This window comes from Solenopsis invicta, chromosome 8, assembly GCF_016802725.1.
Source record: "Solenopsis invicta isolate M01_SB chromosome 8, UNIL_Sinv_3.0, whole genome shotgun sequence".
Classification (NCBI taxonomy): domain Eukaryota; kingdom Metazoa; phylum Arthropoda; class Insecta; order Hymenoptera; family Formicidae; genus Solenopsis; species Solenopsis invicta.
The window spans coordinates 16,932,838-16,955,717 of NC_052671.1; the positions used below are offsets into that span (position 1 = coordinate 16,932,838).

A 22,880-nucleotide genomic window follows, 5' to 3' on the forward strand; every position below is an offset into this window, starting at 1 on the left:
CTGCACCACTACACTACTGCACTGAACTATTGCACTTTTCTTACAAAAAAATTCACGGGCTAGGAATTGTAATCCATGTGATTATTGTAATCCCGCACAAAAATACTACATTCGATGGACCACATGCGTATGGTTATTATAATACGAATATTACGGAGGCCAACTTATTACAGTAATAGGGTCAACTTACTACATTATACTACAATAAGCTTTTGTTATTAATCTCACCATATTGGAATTTAGGATGCAGCGCTGATACAAGTCTAATTTCGCATTCTCACTCATTGTCAGTGACCACATAGTTTGAATAGTTTTTTGTAGTATTTAGTTTTACGAGTATTCAATATATATGAGCAGCAAATTTTCCTCAAAGGTTAGTAAATAATTTATCATACTAATAGGTATAAGTTAGATTTTTCCGTGTATCTAATAAAAGTATTGTTAAAATTACATAAATCAAATTTTGAATATTATTATATTTGTTTTATAAATATTAGTCGTATCCTAATTGTTTCTATTAGTCCGCGTATGATTTAAACATTAATTTATAGAGATCTTATATATCATTCTTCCTTCCCTGCTGAAAATGTTCTATTAAAATTATTAGAAAGCTCTGTTCGGTCTAATAAGATTGAATGTGTTTTTGAACTTGCATTTTTTAATAAAACATAATACCTTTTAAATCAATTGTATAGTACAGTGCGTTGCATTACTCGCCAGATTGCTTTGAAATATGATTCAATTGCGAATACCGATTTTAGGCCCTTATTCAGAGTCATAAATAATTTTTGATCTTTGATTGAAAGAAAAATATGAATAAATCTGCAATTAATTACATTTTTGATCGAAGATTGAAAATTATTTACGACTATGAATACCGGTAAATTTGAGATTTTTGAATAGTTCATAGAGATTCAAAATTAAATAAGATTTGATACAAATCCGTACTTTTTCAAAAATCTCGAAAATCACGAATTATATATTGACTTACAAAATAATAATTTATGATCTCATTTTTTTCGTTAATAAGTAACACACTACAATTATGTTATTAAAGTGAGATATGTCTTACTAAGTTTAAACATAATTTAAATATATTTTATTAGTTTTATATTAAACATATATTTAAAGGGCTATAGAACTTTGAATTAAAAAATAAGGTTTTTTAAAATTAAAATTTAAACCTTTTATTTAACCTTTTTATTTAACCCTTTAACTATACATATACATATACGTTTACTCTGAATGACATATACAGGGGAAAGTAGGGTTATTGTACGCACTGGGTAATTGTACGCTTCGTGGTTTGGCACCTTCCCGATGAATAAAACTTATATCACGACGATATTTGTAGGCTGAAGGCATTTTTTAAATATATAACCATACGTTATATCATTTAAAAACGTAGTTAATTTAAAAAATAAGAAAAAGTAAAATCATGATTTTTCTTGCGATTTTGGCGTTCAGAAAATAAGGCAATAAGTCTGTATTTTTACTTTATTCGTTTAATTTTGTTATACCTAACAAAAGTACGTTTTTTCCTGCGTTCTTTGAGCTATTGTTTATTAAATTTAATTAAATAGTCATCCAGTAATTGTTTATTTATCAAATCAAGTCCGCCGTCGATAATTTTACGCATCCATCTTGAAAGGCGTGAGACCACGTGAGATCAACTATAGTGCCACTAGTACAGTGTAGTGCAGTGTAGTGTAGTTAAAAGAATGGGCTATAACCTCATTTTTCCTCCGCGTCCATTTATCCAACCGCACGTACAATTACCCAAGGCCCGAGAAATTTTTTCGTTTAACCACTTGCTTCTTTTTGCTGAATATAGCATTATCAAATAAAAAATTGTTCAATATGACAATACATAATGATAAAAAAATGTTTAAAGTTTCTATTTCTGTACTCGTATCGATTTCAACTTTAAAAATCACTTCACTGCGATAAATTTCCCTTAGGTGCGTGCAATTTACCTACTTTCCCCTACATACATTCATACATATTGTTGTGCCCGTTCGGCCGAGCTTGAGAAGATCTATCGATCAGACAGAAGAAGTGCGGCTGGCTTTTGTTCTGTTCTGTTTTGGGACGCGGAGCTGTCAAGCGATGTTTTAAAATAATTCCGCTACAAATTAATTGTACATAGTGATCTAATTAAAGTCAGTGTTCTTTTTTATAAAAGAGTGCCTGGTTATTTCGTGTTGTGCGTTCGCGCCTTTCTCCGCGAGAGTTTTGCGTGCTCGTTTCGTCGAGTACAACATTTTGGAGGCTCGTCCGATTTCGGACCACGAAATGGACATCTCGGAAGATTTTATGGCAGTGACTCTTGCGAGAGCGGAGGAACGTCCTCTTCGTAAGAGAATGCGTCTCCATACACCTGCGAAATCTCGACTCTCCACCAAAGCAAATTCTCTTCGGGCGGTCGCCGTGGAATTGCGTCAATTTCGTGCTGAGAGACAAAAGCAGCGGCAACGTGAGGACGAAATGCAGGCTCTGCTCCAGAAGCGCGACAAGAGACTTCAGCGTCTAGAGGAGCGGCTACAACACTTTTCAGGCCAGTCGTTACCTTTTTCTGTTCGTCTTCCAACCGCGGAAATTCCTCGGGATTCCGGAAACGCGGATCAATTTTAAATTAAAACCAGATATTTTCGACGGGAGTCTTCCGCTACAGGAATATTTTACACAATTTGAATTGATTGCGCAAGCGAGTAACTGGGAAGATTCTATAAAAGCGGTCGCGTTAGCCTCGAGTTTGCGGTGGAAAGCGCGTTCAGTTTTAGACGGAATAACGGAATTAGAAAATTTAAGTTATGGAGAAATTAAATCAAAGCTCGAATTACGTTTTGGAGAAGGTCATTTGTTTCAAACTTTTTACGCTCAATTTATAAATCGTGAACAAAAATTTGGAAAAAATTTTGCTTCGTTGGGAACCGAATTAGAACGACTTGCGCGTTTAGCTTATCCAGAGTGTTCTCAGGAAATGCGCGACAAGATTGCTTGTCAATTTATTATCGCAGTCTTTGATGGATTTTTGAGACGCACTCTCCAATTTGAGGGAATTACTTCCTTGCATTCTGTAATTGAAAGGGCGAAAGCAATTAAAACTATTCAAGAACACAGTTTTTCTCAGAAAGGGGAAAATAAAGAAGTAGGGAATGTTTAGGTTTTATAATTTAAAATAGAAAATGTGGGATAGAGTTACGATTTTAGGTTTAGGATTTCTTTTTTTATATATATTTTATATATATATATATATATATGTATATATGTAACGGGCACAATTTCGAAAAAAAATCCTAAACCTAAAATCGTAACTCTCTCCCACATCTTCTATTTTAAATTATATATATATGTATATGTATATGTAGTGAGGGTTCCAATAGCGCACATCCCAATAGCTGAACCAATCATCTTGACTTATCTAATCCAACCTACGGAAAATCTCTAGGCATCTGCCATTGTGAGTGGTTTGTGTGCTATCGGGATGTGCGCTATCGGAACCCGCCGGTACATGTATATCTACATATACATATGTTTTTCTGCATCAAGATTTTTTTTATCTTGCTTGTCATCGTCACTAAAGTTTGTATTGGACATCTTATTGAGTTTTGCAAAAGTAAGATTTCGTATCTCTTGCGCAGTGAGAAAAATGTCAAAAACTCGTTCCAGGATTTGCATGATTTCCACGGTCGTCATAGAATTCATACCTAATTCGGCCAAAGTTGTATTTTGACTTACAATTTTCATATTTTTTATACCTGTAATATAAACAAATTATTTTAAATTATAATGTAAAACTTGTATTATTTGTAATTGGTAATGAACTTTTAACTTTAAATCATAAACTAGTTTGATTTGGAAGATGTAGTTTGTATAGGCAGTCAAACAAATATAGACCTACCTAAAATACTGGCGATAGTATTTATTGGACTTCCATATCCAGAAAATCCCACTTCCTTTTCAGCTACCACCATGCTGCTCACAACCGGACGATTTTGAAGTAAAAACTTATCAAGTTCATCGAGACAGGAAGATATCTTTTGTTGTAAAATACCATTGATGATCAGTTCCTTATCATCCTCCTGCAGGTCTGCGACAAGACCCACGTCACCTACAACTCCCCACTGAATTGCCAATCCGGGTAATCCTTCTTCCGCCCTTTTTTCACACACTCTCTCCATGACGGAGTTTGCCATATTATAGTTAGTTTGTCCAGCGTTTCCTTTGCCGCAGGAAACGGAAGAGAACACTACAAAGTGTCGCAGTTTAGGGCAGAATTTTCTCGAAAGTTTGTCCAAAATTTGCGTTGCATGAGCCTTCGATTGAAAGGACTCAGCAAATGTCTCCGCCGTTTGATTCTTTAGAATACCATCTTTCAGTACTACAGCTAGATTGTATATCGCGTCCACAGGTGCTTCTCTTTCCGCGGTTCGCAAAAAATATTCGCAATCCTTGGGGTCAGCGACATCGATATTCTTGATGATTAGCACGTTTACGCCATATTTTTTCCACAGTCGCATCTTCATACGTTGGTAACCATTTTTTATTCCAGTACGAGAAATCAAAATGATGTTTCTGGCACCTCGATGTATTAGCCAATCGGTTAACTCCAAACCAAATCCACCCAGACCTCCTACTATAATGTAACTTTTGTCTTTCAGACAATAATAGCGACGATATGCAATAATAGGCTCGTCAGTAGGTTTACTCTTATCTTGGATATTTATAACAATCTGTGAACGTATTTATATATGAAGAATGGATACTATATGTGCATTGCTTACGTTATTATTAAAGAGAATAATTTTTTATGCTTCTATATTAGTCAAATTAATCAAATATACCTTGCCCATGTGTTTTCCACTTGCCATGTATCTAAAAGCTTGTTCAATTTCTGTTTTCAAAAAAATTTTTGCTTGAATTGGTTTAATGGTCCCATTTTTCAGATCATGGGTTATCATTTTAGACAATAGCGACTTATATTTATGATCGCTAGTACACATTTTATCAAATAGAATTGCATGAAAGCTAATACCTTTCTTAAATGCAAATATACTTAAAGGATTATTAGACAAAAGATCGAATTTGCCAATTTCTAGAAAACGACCGTTTTGTGCCAAACAACGAACGGATGCGATTAACTTTTCTTCGGCCAATGAATTCAACACGATGTCGACACCGCGACCGTTCGTTTGCCGCATTATCATCTGTTCGAAACTAGTATCTCGAGAATTACCAATATGATCATCCAAAATAGTAGGAAATATTTTCTTAATAAAGTTATGTTTGTCATTCGTCCCTACAGTAGTAAACACCTCGCATTCTTCCTTGAGAGCAAGTTGAATAGCTGCTTGTCCAACGCCACCAGTACCAGAATGTATAAGGATTTTATTGCCTTTCTTCATTTTGCCATAAATGTATAATGCCAAGTAGGCTGTGCTGTAAATGCATGGGACTGTCGCAGCCTCTTCGAATGTCCATGCGTCGGGTATTTTCCAACACAAATCTTTCTCTTTTACAACAATGTTTGCTATACAACTAAAATAATAATTTTAATTTATGATATTACACAACACACACAGAATTATATTTTAAAGCATTATTTACTCATTGTCACGACTAAGTCCCATTACACGATTTCCATTGTCATCGAATCCGACGTATTCCAAACCAAGATGAATATGTTGAAATAATCGTCCTCGTGAATCCGCCTCATTAGATTTTAATTTACCGGTGGCCAGCATTACGTCTTTGAAATTGAGAGGTGCATAAACAACACGTATTTGAGTCTCACGATGAAATTCGGCGGGAACATTGTTTTCTGTCCATTGAAATGTACTCAAATCACCACGTACCTGCAAAAATCATCAGCATCTTTATTCATTATATAAAAAAACAATATTTTAAAATAATTACTTTGGTATTGTATTTAGAATATAAAAATGCATAATATTATACATTTAACAGATTGCCAATAAACTTCGATCATATTTGTTTATACCATTTGGCAAATGTTAGCAGAAGGTACAAGTTTCGCTTCCGGTCGTGGCAGTCGTAAATGTCTGTACGATCCCCAGGTACTGTTAGATCGTAATACATTAATAGTCATATCTTTTTGCAACTGCTGCACATAAAAAGGATCTTGAAGAGAAAATTTAGAAGCATCTTTATCTTGAATAAGTACACCCCTAACAAGTTCTCCATCTGGTTCTTTCCTCAAACAGTTAATAAAACCCAACAAACCACATTCAAAATCTCCCTCTCCAACAAGTATTATTCTACTCTTCTTATCATTCTCACTGTTCACAAGCAGCTTTAAATTATCCAACCAGTTAAAGTTATCGTTATTTATGTAAACAACTATTTTTTTTTCTGTCTTAACTTCCTTCTTCATAAGAACAATCATTTCTTCATTAGTCCGTTTTTCAAGAATAACATTTAATTTGTACTGTTGCTGATATTTGCTATAATCATGTACGTTGCATTTTTCACGCGTCAATAGATAACCATTTTCTCTCAGGAATGGCAAAAGTCGTTCTAAAGAAGTTTTTTGTTTAGTTAGAAGATTAAATCCGGCAACTATTAAGACTTTGTCATTTACACATGGTTTATTTAAATCGTCGATTAAAATGTTTTCCGATAAATTTGCTGGACTGAAACGACCGGGTGTTGTTAACAGAGTGATATTCGCTTGTATTAATGGTATGTCATTAAAAGCTTCAAGCAACGTCGAAGATGAGAGATGTTCTAGTGCAACTTCATCAACATCTTCTATTAACTCTATAGCTTTCACTTTAGTAATTTGATGATCTTCCAATATAAGTTGCGCCGATATTCGAATTGCTTCATTTAAAGAAATCTTTGCGCGATCATGATGCGCTACAAATATGTGTTCCTCAATAACAGCTTCTTGGACTAATTTTCGGCTAGAGACTTGAGTGGCTTTAAGGCCTCGAATCTCTATTCCGCCAGATATAATCGTGTCGATCTCTCTATGTACTCGTATTGGTAATAAGGCATCTAAAATAATTCTCCTTATCATAAAATTTTCTTTACACATTGGTTATGTATCAAAACAGACTATTACTTATAAGGGGACGTTACTCATTCTGGGATTTCAAACCCAATTTTTTTAGTTATTTTGGAGATAAAAGAAAAGATACGTGTCTCGGCGTTTGATTGAATAGGCCTTAGTTTTGGAATAATAAATTTGTGAAAATTGGCAATTTGGTATACACTCGACAACAAAATAAGGGATCACCTGTTCTGAAAAGTAAGCATAATTTAAGAGATTGTAACCTTGTCAAAAATAATCGTAAAGAAATTTAAAAAAATGCATTTTAAAACTTGAAATTTCTAGTTTTGAGATTGATAAGTCAGTAAAGGATTTACAGATTATTTACAAAGTTACGAGGATTTAAATGGGGATGCGTCAAATCTCAAAATTTTTTGCAAACTTTACAAAGTTCCACGACGCAAAATAAAAATTGCATACAAATCCGGTTTACAGCATTCGAAAGCGTGGATCTTTACTTTTAATTTGCATACTTGCTGAGCGTTGTACGATTTTTTTCCACTGAGTTATTCAACATTGAAGCAAAAAAGGCCGTTATTGCTTCAGTGTTGTCTAATTCAGTAATAAAATCGTATAACGTTCAACAAGTACACAAATTAACGGTAAAAATTCACGCTTTTAAACGTTGTAAACCGCATTTGCGTGCAATTTTTATTTCGTGTCGTGGAGCTTTTAAAGTTTGTAAAAAATTTTGAGATTTGCCACATCGTCATTTGAATCCGCGTAACTTCGTAAACAATCTGTAATTCATTTAATAACTTATCAATCTTAAAACTAGAGATTTCAAGCTTTAAAAGGCTTTTTATAACATTTTATTTTTGACAAAGTTACACTCTCTTCAGTTACGCTTATTTTTCGGAGTCAAAATAGGTGATTCCTTATTTTTGCTGTCGTGTGCGTGTGCGTGCGCGCGCACACACACACACACACATACACACACACAACTGCATTGATTAGAAGTACACTTACTGGAAAAATTCAGATGGCGCGCCGCGATGCGTTTTGGATGTAGCCAATTTTGACAAATTTATTACTCTGAAACTAAGATCTATATTCAATCAAACGCCGGGACACGTATATTTTTTTTATTCATCTCCAGAATAATTAAAAAAAATTTGGGTCGAAATCCCAGAGTGAGTCACCTAGCCCTCCTCTTGTTAATAACTGAAAAATGTTTATCTTTACTTTCATTTGTTGTAGCGTTCTCGACATCTTTATTGTTCTGTAACTTCCAAGCATGAAGCTTGGGATTAATTATCAGTTTTTGTATACTTGTAGGGACATACAAATTTCTATCATCACTTCCTATAATATGCATTTGTAGCATTGTATCCATAAATGTTGTCCAATTACTTTTCCAAGCAACATGTCCTTTGTTTCCTGTAATAGATGCGCTATGTAATCCACGAAACAAGCCGCTATACTGATAACCGCGCAATTTTAACTTTTTGTAGATATCTGTAGCAGTCATATGTTCTTCTTCGTTATTATCCGACAATATATCTGTCGACGTCATTTTCTCTTCAGGATTTGATGTTTCGTATACTGTACCTGTCACTACAACACTTTCTCTTTCGGTGATTTCAAACCTTCCATCTGTAACATTTTTATGTATTTGACACATTATTATATGTAGCCTGTCTTTCAATATCATACTATTTTAAAAATTCACGCTTAAGAAAATTTGTTTTATAAGAAAAAATTTTTTTGTTTACGTTAATCATTCAAATAGTCCCTAACAGACATTTAATTGATTCTTAGAAACAATTTTATAGAAATCTTATATGTTCTTAGAAACAATGTATAGAAGAGAAGAGGCTAATATGGCATCCATTTTCATTTTAGTGAATAACTTTGTTTATAATTAATATTTTCTATTGAAATTTGAACGATTACATACGTTAGAGTATTGTTTAACAGATTCTGGACTCATAGTAATGAAATATTTATTATTTAGGACGTAATTTATAAAAATATAATGCACTGCATAATCGGTGGAAGAAAAAAGTGCTTGTAATATGCTTATCCATAAAAATAACTTTTTAAAAACTGGTTTAGTTTAAAAGAAACACGGTACCTTGTGACAAAGTTATATATTTTTAATTTTCTATTGTTTAGAATTTTTTTAATTTAGAATTTTTCTGCATTCAGAAACTTTAGAAATACCATTAGAAATTTTCTTAAAAATTTTGTTTTATCCCTGTTTAACGTTAAACAATAAGCATAATGATGTCTCTAATGTTTCTAAACACCGCTCTTTAGAATGACAATCGATTTATTGAAGAAATATTTCGATATAAAAATTTTGCTTAAAAAGCCATATTAACAAAATTCCATGTTGTTATTTTAACTTTGTATAATTCGAAATGTATACGGCCGAATAAAAAGTTAAATAACAAAAAGACACTCAAGTGTACCTTCGTGTGATAATACACTCAAATGTAAGAATAATGAGGAAGTGTATATAATTAAAGGTTAAAAGTGTACCTTAAAAATGTTTAGAAGTGTTCAAAAGTATTAATACCATATAATAATTGTCAGTCATTATGTATTGGCATATTAGCATCACTAAAAAATGGCGGGCTACTAAACGAATAACTCCATAAGCAATTGTTAGAATACGTCACCTAGTAACGGAAAAATAGGGGTAGCTATATTGTTAACAGTAGTCATAATACCCTCTTCTTCTCTATTGAAATATTTTTGGTAACCAAGAATTTATTTGTAAAAATAAATATATACTTTAAAAGAGAAGTAAGAAATAAGTAAGATGAAGAAAAATTTTTGTTTCTAAAGAGTACTTACATTTCTTGTAATAAAGAAAACATTTCTTACGAAAAATATTTAAATTCATGTTATAAATTAAATAAAAATTTTTACGTATTTTAAACTTAAAGTAATGGGATTTATTATTTACTATTTTAATAAATTGATTTTTTACTAACACGTAATTATGTTTTTGTTTCAATAAAACATTTTTTAAATAAATTGTTGGCTTTTAGCATAATATTGTATATTGTAGGAGCAAAAAGTATTTATTTTTAAAGTATTTCTTTTTCGATTTAGAAATTATTATTTTAAGTAGATATTATTTAAAACAAATAAACTCTTGTCCGTGCATTAATACCTTTCTGTATCGTAATTGTTAAGTTTGTAGGTTTATCTTTCAATAAATGTGTAGCACGAATAAAGCTTATATCTTGGAATATTATCGGCATTGTTACATATGTTTTCCTTTTCATCATGCCGATAGTTTGCCAAACGAGTTCAATATAACCGGTTGCTGGTAGCAAATTCCTACCATCTATTACATGTCCTTTCATAAAATTGTAGTCCTCTTCGTCGAGCACGATTTCAATGTATCTTTCTCTGGATTTAATGAACTTTTGCGTTTGATATTCTGGTGTAAACCAGGCTTCGGAATGATCCCATCTAATGTCATATTAAATATGTAATTATATGTATAGTTTAAGCTTCCACTTTTTGATGAACTTGACCTTGACATATATTGTCAAGTCATGACCCTGTCTAATCTTCAGCAGGTTTCAGACTGCTCTCATTGTTCGTTAAAATTATTAACAAATACAGTTGACAATGTAAATGTGTATTTCTTAGCAAAGCGAGATCCACCTGGAGGATGGAGGAAGGGAATGAAGCAGAGGAAGGGATGAGCTGGACCTCGCTTCGAGTGGAAATTCGAAAAACCCATGTTGAACAGGACAATTATAGAACTTGTTCTTCTCTGTAAGCAGAGAGATATGCAATGGACCTCATTTCGCATTGTAAGGTATTGTAAAAAGTTTCCGCTCTTTTTACGGAAAGAAAGAAAATCCGGAAGGTGCAAACTAAATCAATCCAATTTTTGTTGCGATTGACTATATACCATTTGACCAAATTGTCATTTTGGTCTAAAAACGTGAACAGTATCAACGTAATCAATCGCGACAAAATTTTGGAATAGATTAAATATCTTCCGGTTAGGTATATACCTATTACCTTTTGCTCTTCTGCAGAGAGAATGGAAACCCTGCATATTCACAGTACTTTGCAATGCGAAATCGGATTCAGCCTTTCATGGCTTACGGAACGATTACGAGGTTCATGCATGTATATTCCACATAGGTTTAACACTTTTTATGCGACAATCTGATCAATTACAACGTATTTCATTATGATGAAAGTTCGATTCTGGTTGTATCAGTACAAAATAACCCTTTTTTTTTAAAAAAAAAGGTTAAAAAAACGCCAAGTATGTGTGTGTGTGTGTGTGTGTGTGTGTGTGTGTGTGTGTAGCCCTTAAATCTTAATTTTTTTTCTACAAAATACAAGTGTTACTATCTTTGTATCCTCATTGAAGAATTTTCCTATTTTAACCCACGTGGTACTTTCTTTAATTTCTATACAAAACCCAAGTACTATCGCTGTATTATTATTGAAAAATTTTCCTATTTCAATCCAACCTAAATATATTTTTCCAAAAAAATGTATGAAATCTTTAAATTGCCAATTATAAAGAGAATGATGTACTGTTGAGAATATTGATGTATGTACTGTTTGAAATAACTGCTGTATTACTTTTAACAAGTAAAATCCAAGTGATAGTATCTTTATTTTTTTTTTAATAAAGCCTAAGTGGTATCTATAATTTGAAATATATCATGAAACACATAAATTTTTAATTTTAAACACCTTTGAGTTAATTAAAAGTATCTCAGATTAGCCTTGTTACATAAGTATATTTTTTAATAGGAATGATAATGACATAATTTTTGTTTGAAAGTATGATTCTTTAGCTTTAAAACGCCAACCTGTAAAATCTTTGAAAGTGTTTTGTTACAAAAATAAAATTTATTTTTACAATGTGGATTTTTAGATATCTAAAAATACTTTACATTCTCCTTGTTACATAATTACTTTTTCAAGGGAATGATAAAGCCATAATTTTTTTTAGTGTGACTCGCTTCAAAACGCCGTATTTTAAAGTCCTTAAAAGTTTTTTGTTGCGAAAATATGATTTTTTAAAGAAAAAGTGAATTTTTGAATAATTTTTTATTTTTGCTTTATAGCTTCACAATAAATTATTTTTTGGCAAGGCCAAGTATGCAGTTACATTTCCAAGGTTCTGATATTAACCCTTAAACACACCGTTCCTGTAAAATACGGAAACACATTTTTGGGTCTGGGAGACTTTTTCAACATTGAGAAGCTATATCTTTGATTACAATCAATATTTTTCTACGATTTTTTTTAAACGAAAGTTCAAAATCTCAGGAGTGTGACTGCACAATCGGCATTACCGAAAAATAATTTATTGTGAAGTTATAAAAGAAAAACCATTAAGCAAAAATGAGAAATTGGTCAAAAATCCACTTTTCCTTCAAAAAATCATATTTTTGCAACAAAAAACATTTAAAGACTTTCAAATATGGCGTTTTAAAGCTTCAGAGTCACACTTTCAAAATAAAATTTGGCAAAATCATTCCTTTTAGAAAGTATAATTATGTAACATGGAGAATATGAGGTATTTTTGAGCATCTAAAAATCTACTTTAAAAAAAAAATTATATCTTTGCAACAAAAAACTTTGAAGAACTTTACAATACGGCGTTTTCAAGCAAAAGATTCATACTTTCAAAAAAAATTATATCATTGTCATTTCTTTTAAAAAATGTACTTATGTAACAAGGCAAATATGAGGTATTTTTGATTAAATTGTGTCTAAAATTGAAAATTGATTTGTTTCATGATATACTTCGGAAAAACTCTTTTTTCTACAGCATTTTATAGTATTCCAACTTTATAGTATTCCAACTTTTATAGTATACCAACTTTAGACAAAGTACATGCAAGTAACATTCGCAAACCGACCTGTTCGAACGTATTTTGTCCAGCTTTTTTTATGTAAAATACTCACAAAAAAGGTTTCACTTACACACTATATAGGTCACATTGACTCTAACAAAACTTTGCTGCCGTGTTGTTCGAATTCTAGTTGACCAAAGAAGTTGATTAACCATATCAATCGAAAGAGATTTCAAACTTTTTTTACGTCTTGGTCCGAACCTCTTATCTCATTCAGTCTTTACATAGCAAGCGTTCACAACTTCATATGGGGTCTCTCAGACCCACTTACGTGTTTAAGGGTTAAGGTTATCTGAATGTATACTATCTTGAGAATACACCTCTAAATTTTTGTTGAATTATTTCAAAAATTAAAAATTTTATGAATATTTTTATAAAAAAGTCAAATTTTGCAGTTTTTTCTATTAAAATTTTTTTCATTATGTTAAATTCTAATTAAAAAAAAGTTATTGGATGATAAAGAACAGATCTCAAGGTATGTCCAGTAAAATTTTTGCGACAAAATATCAAAAAGCTGGCAAATGGCGACTGATTTTGTGCAGGAGGGTTTAGTGTACCCCCATGTGACTATTATGTTATTATTTGGTAGTGTGATCAATACGAATTAAGTTTAGGCAATAATGCGGACTCTTAAATTCAGATAAGCGCCATTTTGCAATAAATGCGAATTTTAAAAATTGGCTACGACAGATTAGATTTAACTATATATTTTAAGAATATAATTTATTTTTGTGTTTCAAATAAACCATATAGGTTCTACAGCAGCTAACACACTTAATGCCAAAGGCGATATTTCTTTAATTTTTTAATAAAAAATCATATTTTATTAACAAAACTATATGTAAAACATTAGTACAAATCCCGATTTGCTACCTCTAATACGTTTGGAGAAAAAAATTCATGAATATAGAGTTATTTTTGTTGCCTCTAGGAATATGTGTGTACACCTATGGTCATCGATTTTGTCCCTGGAGAAATCTTACAAATTAAAAAGTCGCCATCTTTTCTACATACCCATAATTTATGATTAACGTAACGATTAGACCTTATTGATCGTTACGTTAATCATGAACTGTGAGTATGTAGGAAGATAGTAACTTCTCAGTTTGTGAACTTTTCTCAGAGACAGAATCAATGACGTGGGTGTACCCCCTTAAAAAAAAATTATTAAAAAATATTGATTCAAATCAAAGTTACTCTCAAAGTCACTCAGACAAAAAAATGTGTTTACGTATTTTACGGGATCGGTGTGTTTAAGGATTAAATTTTATAATATAATTATAATATAATATAATTATTAATAATATACTGCATATATGTATATTTGTTCTTATAACCAATATCTACATTGTAGTTACGATAAGAACTTATACCTGATTGATGGAGAGATCATAGGAGTTCCTCGACTAACTGGAAATTCCACTGGTGGATATAAATTTGCGACTTGCAATTGTAAACCGTAGTTATAAAGCTTTCCAATTCCTTGTAATATTACTTTGATATTTTGTTCATTGCATCGATTCAATACAATCTTCTTCACTTTCGGATGTAAGGAATTTTTCAAAACGTGTTGCAAAACACTGTCTGGTGCAATTTCAATAGTCACAGCGTTGGTTGGAATTAGATGCGTGGTTTGTTCAAAAAGAACGGTATTTAATATACTACGCGTATGATACTCTGCTGACGACAAGTTTGATTCTGAAGTATACCGTTCGTTACAAGGTACAGAAGAGCTGATCCACTTTGAACTCCGTTTCTTTGGCCGTGCTATTACTTTATTCAAATACAGCAAAAGTTGAGATTTCACGGATACGAGATAAGAACTGTGGTACGGTACGTTGCAGTAAATCTCTTTCACGTGAATATTATTAAACTGATAATATAAAAATAAAATTTATCAGAGATGCAGGTGAGATAAATTAAATTTAAATTTTTAAGGATTTAATATTTTGAAAATTATTAAGTTTTATTATTCACTTATGCAATACTAGTTATGCAGTACTATTTATTTATTTTTACCTGTAATTTTTTCGTAAATTCTTGTATGGATTCTGTAGGTCCACACACAACGCTGCTGTTATCGCTATTACGACATACTACTTCAATATCTGTTGGACAAATATGTTTTAGACTATCGTAATTAAGTTGACTGACAAGTGCCATAGAGCTATGAATTATGTTTCCTTCGATACATGCCAAACCAATAAAGTATGCACATAAAATGGTTTGTTCAATGGTGAGACATTTATCCGCGTACGCGCAACCGAGTTCGCCAGCAGAATGACCAATTATGTAACTCGGGGTAATTCCCAAGGACGTTAGGACATCTACTAATCCAATCTACAAATTCATACGAATAATTTTGTAACGAGGCACTATACGAGGTATGTTCGAAAAGTAATGAGACTGATTTTTTTGTAACCATAAATTTTATTTTTTTAAACATCTAGGTTGTCCCCTTCGAAATAGTTCCCTTGGGTAGTTACACAGCGACGGAGGTGTTGTTTCCAGTATTCGTAGCAGTTCTGGAAAGCTTCTGGTGGAATACTTTTTAGGTGGTCGGTTATGCTCTTCTGGATATTATCCAAAGTACCAAAGTGACGCCCTTTCAAATGGTTTTTGAGTTGGGGGAAAGAAAAGAAGTCACAGGGACTGAGATCCGGCGAATAGGGGGGCTGAGGGATCACAGGAATGCTATTTTTTGTCAAAAATTCATTGATGGAGATTACCGTATGACAAGGCGCATTGTCGTAGTGCAGCATTCAAGTGCGTGCAATGCTTGGTTGCAAATGTACGATCCTTTTCCTGAGTCTTTCAAGGACTTCCCGATAAAAAGTTTGATGAACAGTTTGTCCTGGAGCCACAAATTCTTTGTGGACAATCCCTCAACTTTGGATAATATCCAGAAGATAATATCCAGAATATCGATGAGTTGAAAGATATTCCAGCAGAAGCCTTTCAGAACTGCTATGAAGACTGAAAACAACACCTCCGTCGCTGTGTAATTGCTCAAGGAAACTATTTTGAAGTGAACAGCCTTGACGTGTAGAAAAAAAATAAAACTCATGGTTATGAAAAAATCAGTCTCATTACTGTTTTAACATACTTCATACTTTGAAAATTCATTATTGAAAAGACCTTAAAATATATAGAAAAGTATCTAATAATATGATAATTCTAACATATATGCATAGAGAAAAATATTTTTTAAAAATTAGTATTCCTATTTATTTGATGAAATTTATTTTTTTGAAACAATATGTTCTTATACAAAATATTATTTGTTTGAATAAAAATGCTGTTTCAAATCTATTATTTGATAAAAATAACATTATTAGTTTTTTTTATTAATTCAAATATTGATTTGTTGAAATCATTCCAAATAAATTTGTTGGGTTACAATAAGATTTGTGAAGTCCAAAAAAATTGTTTTTTCTGTACAGGAAGTAGAAAAGTACACGACAAAAAAATTTTATATTAATGTTTTACAATTAAATATAATAAATAATTTTTTGTTATCAAAATTTTTTACCTGAATAGCAACGATACCAACAAACATGTATAACGTGTTTTTGCATATTTTTTCATCTGTCTTTGATAAAATGTCTGTGACATTTACACCGTATGGTTTCAAAATTATATCGCACTGTTTTATTGTATTTGCGAAAACGTGAAATTTTAGTAAGTTCCGACCTATTTTAATTAAAAAATTTAAATTTAAACATGTTATTCCATTACATTAATGTTTTTGTAAAGAACACATGATGTATCAGATATACCCATTCCTGGCCATTGCGATCCCAGAGCAGAAAATATAAACCAAACTGGTCTTTTCATACTTTCACAATTTCGAATTTCCATCATTGAATCTTGTTGCAAAGCGTTCAGTATAGTAAATCCTCTCCATGGATGACCGTCTATACCGTCTGCATAGACATCGTGCAGCAAACGGACATATTCTATATCTATCGGATTGCTAGCAACCTATATTCCAAAATAATAAAACAAAGCATTGTTGAAAAAATTGTGCTAAAAAAATTATCTGAAACATCACTAAAATCAATTTTCTGAAATTATTCAACGTGTTGGAACATTTAAACACATTTTCAGCAATATTTTAGCACAATTTATTTTAGCATAGTTTTGGCATAATTTTAATATGAAAATAGTCATAAAAATTCAAAGTTATCAAACTTAAATGTAATAAAACTGTTAGAATTATCTTATTTTCTTTCACTTTGGAGTCTTATTTTAGAGATTCACTTAAAAAAATCTTTTAATGAAATGGAAGCATCTTCTTACAAAAAATACTCTTATCAAAACAAGAATAAAAAATCACGTAGTGTTACACTTTTTATACTATTTTTTGTTATTTTTTTATGTATGAGAAGTATAAAAATACAGAAATGCTGTAAAATACCACTTTCAGAAAAATTTTAGCGAAATTTCAGTAAAATTTTTCCACTAAAGAGTGTATGTTGCAAAAAATAATAATTAATGTCTAGTTATTCAAAATGATAAAATTTCTTTTGAAATGTTTACTAACGTCGTTTAGAAACAACTTCACCGATTCTTTAGTGCGTCCAGATAATATCACAAGTCTAGGTAAGTCATCTGTTGCTCCATCGTTAACCTTCTGTTTGGGATTCCACTTTAACAACATATGAGCATTTGCTCCCCCGAAACCGAAAGAATTAATACCTATAAAACCATGTTTAAGTGGAATTGGTTCTTCGACGACACAAACAGTCCCATTTATTAAGGCATCTATATCTTTTCGTGGTGATGTGTAATTGATATTTGATGGAACAATACCAGTTTCGAATGCTATTAATACCTTAAAGAATCAATAACATAATCAATAACAAATAATTTTAAATTTAAATTATTTTAGGACATGTCAATTTCGTCATCTTGCCCCCATATGCGGGTAAAATGACTTTTAATACCGAGCAAGGTGAAAAACAATCAAATAAGTTAAAAATGTACTCTTATGAATAAAAGAAATTTATTATATAATAATATAATAATCTTATACTATTTTAATATTATAACTTAGATAAAGAAAAACGTAAATAAAACAAAAAATATTTATGTAATCTACAAAAATAAAATTTTTAAAATTGTGAAATGCATTACGATACATTATATTGCAATTAAAATTGCGTTATATATATTTGGAATGCTGTTAAGAGCGAAAAGACTAATGCACAAATTCAATACCTTGCCTATGCACAACTTTCGTCATATTACCTCCAGTTGCCGTGTTTATTTATCTATAAAATATAAAATATTGCAATACAAAAATTAAAAAAATATAAATATTTTGTACGTTTTTAGTTATATAATATTGTGATTTTATAGAGAAAATAAAAATATTTGTTATAAATGTAATATAAATATGTTATTTCTTATGAACGAACATTAAAAAGTTACGGATACTCAATCAGCACGTAATAATTTTTAAGTGTTTTTTAAATATTTGTTTAATATTAATTATTGATAATACAATTCATTAAAACAATAATATTTATTAAACATTTATTAAATATTTATTTAACATTAATTAAATAATGATTTAGCAAAAATATTAAATTAATATAAAATTATTTAACGTTTATTTAACGTTTATATATTATTTAATGTTTATTTAATATTTATGTTACATTGATAATTTATTTGTAATAATGATTTTAAAAAACCATTAATTTAACGTTTACTTAACATTAATTTAATATTTATTTTTGTTGGCGAAACTTGATCACGCTCTACGATCAGACTTCACACGAGGAGTCGTCTTAACGATCCAACGCGCATATTACGCTGCGCAGGCACTTTCACTCTCCGTCCGTCTCGTGCGTCGCTCCCGCCTTCTTTTACTATTCACGCGTTGTATCGAGCTTCCGGATTAAACGAGTGATTAATCCCATTCTACAGAGTGATTCTTTCATTCCCTCCGCCATGTTCCCTGTCGTAACTCTAATAGGTTATGGGCCCAGGAGCACCGCGATAATCGTAACAGTAAAATTAAGAGATTCAGCGAAGCATAACCTCTTCGACCATGAATATCGGTGGCGTGACACGAATCGAGAGCCTCGGAAAGGACAACTATGATACATGGAAGCTTCACATGGAAGCTCTCCTCATCAAGAACGACGCGTGGTCGTACGCGAACGGCGAATCCGCCAAGCCCGAAGCCGTGGCCGGCGATCCCGCATCGGAAGCCGCACGGAAAGTGTGGGAGAGAGGCGACGCGAAGGCGAAGTCCGACATCATCCTTGCAATCGGCAGTTCTGAGCTGAAGCAGATCAAAGGCTGCACCACCGCACGCGATGTTTGGCTAAAATTGGAGACTACATACCAATCGAGAGGACCCGCCAGGAAAGCAACGCTGCTTAAGCAATTAATGCTTCATCGTATGGAGGAAGGTGGCGACGTCCGCGAGCATATAAACAAATTTTTCGACGCAGTAGACAAGCTGCAGGACATGCAGGTAGATATACATCCCGACGTCCTCGCGACAATGCTCTTATACAGTCTACCGTCGAGTTTCGACAATTTTCGATGCGCAATCGAAGCTCGCGATGAATTGCACCGGATACTCTACGCATTAAAATCGTAGAAGAGAACGAAGCACGAAAGAGCGAGACACATAGTTCTGGCGCCAAGGCAATGTACGTAAACAAAAATAGGAATCGAGCACGCAGAAACAAAGCGTTCAAACCTAAAGACAGTACACAAGGTGACGACCAAAAGACAGATAAGCCTCGCTGTAGTAAATGCGATAAAATAGGTCACAGAGCCGCGGAGTGTCGTTCGAAGACCCTCAAGAGTCAATCGGCCAAAAATGCAGAGGAAGAAGTGTCATTACGCGTCGACGTTGCGTTACAGACCGACGCGATCAAATCGCGCCAAGCCTGGTGCCTAGACAGCGGCGCGACCGCTCATCTGTGCAGCGATTTAAACACTTTCCACGAAGTTAATCTCTCTCGACCCGGAAAATTAAATCTGGCAAACAGCACTTCAACCGAAACGACAGCCGAGGGCAAAGTGAAGTTCACAGCCGACGTACACGGCGACAACAAAATCATTTCTCTAAGGAAGACGTTGCACGTTCCGGATTTACGCACTAACCTGATGTCGGTAAGCAAAATAACAGACAACGGTTTTAAAGTGATTTTTACGAAGGAAAACGCAACAATAATTGACAGAGACGAAAATATTAAGTTGATCGCAGAAAGAGTTGGCGGCTTGTATTTCGTGCGTGAATCTGGTCAGAATAATTCGAAACCTAGCTGCGCGTTATCGTCGTCAGAAAAACTTTCAGCCGTCGAGCTGTGGCATCGCAGACTTGGCCATCTGAACGTGAGAGACCTCATCAAGGCACAGCAACAAGGAACCATCAACGGCGTGAAGTTCAACACCATCACTAAGGACATTACTTGCAAAACCTGCCTCGAAGGAAAGATGACCCGCACACCATTCCCTAAGAAATCCAGTAGAGTCTCGAAGCTCCTCGACATCATTCACTCGGACGTTTGCGGTCCCATGCGGACCGAATCAATAGGGAAAGCGAAATACTTCATCGAGTTCATCGACGACCGTTCAAGATGGAGCGAAGTTCGTTTCTTGCGACACAAAAATGAAGCCCTTCAGGCAACCAAAGGATTTATCGTACTCGCAGAAAGACAAACAGGTAAAAAGGTTAAATCTTTTCAGTCCGATAACGGTTTGGAATTTACAGGCAAAGATTTCGACAAGTTCCTAAAGGACAACGGCATCACCAGACGACTTACCGTTCCGTACAATCCCGAACAGAACGGGATCGCGGAACGACGAAACCGTACTCTTCTGGATATGGCCAGATGCTTGCTCGCACAGTCGGGCTTGCCACCTAAATTTTGGGCCGAAGCGGTCAACACCGCCAACTACATCCGGAATCGATGCCCATCTAAAAGTCTCGATGGCTTAACGCCATATCAACTGTGGACCGGAGACGTTCCCAACGTCGAGCACTTCAGGGAATTCGGATGTCGAGTCCTCTGTTTAAACACAGAACCAGGCCGAGGGAAGTTGGATTGACGCTGCAAAGAAGGCATCTTCCTAGGTTATTCTACCGAGTCTAAAGGATTCAGAGTATGGCTAACCGACGAAAACAAGGTTATCATATCACGTGACGTCAAATTCATCGAGGATGATAAATCACCCCCCCAGGATCTCGACCGATCGTCAAACGACAATCCCGAAGAGAGACCAGCGAATGCGACAAACACGGAATCTGAATCCATCAACGTTGAATTATATCCCCACATCGAGGAATTACCCGATGAAGACAACTACAACGATGAAATCGCGCCCGAATTACCGCAGTCTTCATCGAGGGGGAGAGGAAGACCAAAAGTCTTGAGAACAGAACAAAGAGGAAGACCTCGCAAAGTTTATCAGTCTGCCAATACCCACGTCGGTTACGCTGAAGAAGAAATAATCGCCTTAGCATCTGAAGTACCAATGAAACAGGCTCTGGCGAGCCCGGAAGCTGAGGAATGGCACGACGCCATGGTAACCGAAATCAAATCTATAATACAAAACGGAACGTGGCAACTCATTGACCGTCCAAAGAACTCCACTACTGTAGGAAGTCGCATTGTTCTAAGGAACAAATTCAATTCGGATGGTTCTCTTTGCAGACGCAAGGCCCGCCTAGTCGCTCAAGGATTTAGCCAGCAGCCTGGATTACATTTCGGCGAAGTATTTGCACCCGTAGCCCGTCAAGGAACGATACGGTTGATCACTGCACTATCAGTTCACCTAGGCATGAAAATGCATCACTTTGACATAACGACCGCCTACCTAAATGGCGACTTAGACGAACAGATTCTCATGGAACCTCCTAAGCAACTAGCCAAAATTCTAAGGACTATTTCGGAGGAGGAAGACGATCGAAATCTGGCGAATAAAGCAAATCAAATTCTCCTAGACCTGCAAAAAGGAGACAAAGTATGCCTCTTGAAGAAGTCACTATATGGTCTCCGTCAGGCCGGAAGAAACTGGCACACCAAGTTGGACAGCACACTCAAGAAGTTCGGCGCCACTCCCTCTGACGCAGACCCTTGCCTCTACACACGTGGAAAAGGGGAAGACTTCATCGCCATCGTGATTTACGTCGACGACATTTTAGTCGCTTCTCGTAACTCCAAGATCATTACGAAATTTCGCGATATGATCACCGAACACTTCGATGTGAAGGATCTCGGCGAAGTGGGCTACTGTCTCAACATAGAATTCATCGTTAGCAAAAAGGAGGCTACCATGCATCAACGAGGTTACATCGATGACATTTTAAAACGATTCGGGATGACCGATTGCAATCCCATCAGCACACCGATCGACTCCAGCGTGAAACTCACCAAGAATTCGGATCCTGACGAAGAAGAAACAAATCTTCCTTACCGAGAGCTGTTGGCGCTCTTACTTACCTGGCCGTAACAACACGTCCCGACATAAGCTACGCTATTAGCTACCTAGGGCAATTTAATAATTGCTACGGCCAAGAACACTGGACTGCTGCGAAACGGGTCCTTCATATCTCAAAGGATCCAGAGAACTTGGATTAGTCTATCGAAGGGACTCCAAGCCCATCGAAGGTTTCGTGGACGCTGATTGGGGCAGCTGCCCTGAAGATCGACGATCATACACCGGTTACTTGTTCAAGCTGTCCGGCAGTCCCATATCCTGGGATTCCAGAAAACAACCCACGGTAGCCCTTTCGTCTACCGAGGCGGAGTACATGGGACTGACCGAATGCGCCAAAGAGGCCATTTATTTACGCAAATTCTTGCAACAACTCGGATTCTCCGAACTCGGAAACGTTACCGTATTCAACGACAATTTGGGGGCGTTGAAGCTGGCTCAGAATCCCCACTCCAGGAGCAAGCACATTG

General features: G+C 34.3%; 1 protein-coding gene across 2 annotated transcripts in view; it reads right to left on the minus strand.

Annotated features, from left to right (window-relative positions):
- Nucleotides 1–3,471: 3,471 nt before the first annotated feature.
- LOC105202319 (fatty acid synthase) overlaps nt 3,472–22,880 on the minus strand; it is a 44,648-nt gene continuing 25,239 nt past the window's right edge. Inside the window, exons 1-13 of one of the 2 annotated variants that reach the window (XM_039452669.1) lie at nt 18,163–18,284; nt 17,486–17,776; nt 16,719–16,923; nt 16,472–16,632; nt 14,959–15,279; nt 14,313–14,812; nt 10,206–10,510; nt 8,264–8,674; nt 6,005–7,023; nt 5,611–5,858; nt 4,848–5,541; nt 3,905–4,736; nt 3,472–3,761 (exon numbers count right to left, since the gene is read on the minus strand). In XM_039452669.1, the coding sequence (XP_039308603.1) occupies nt 3,523–3,761; nt 3,905–4,736; nt 4,848–5,541; nt 5,611–5,858; nt 6,005–7,023; nt 8,264–8,674; nt 10,206–10,510; nt 14,313–14,812; nt 14,959–15,279; nt 16,472–16,632; nt 16,719–16,923; nt 17,486–17,602 (5,052 nt within the window). In that variant the 5' untranslated portion in view covers nt 17,603–17,776; nt 18,163–18,284 and the 3' untranslated portion in view covers nt 3,472–3,522. Of the gene's footprint in view, nt 3,762–3,904; nt 4,737–4,847; nt 5,542–5,610; nt 5,859–6,004; nt 7,024–8,263; nt 8,675–10,205; nt 10,511–14,312; nt 14,813–14,958; nt 15,280–16,471; nt 16,633–16,718; nt 16,924–17,485; nt 17,777–18,162; nt 18,285–22,880 lie in introns of those variants that run through there. The other variant, XM_039452668.1, reaches the window with a different exon arrangement.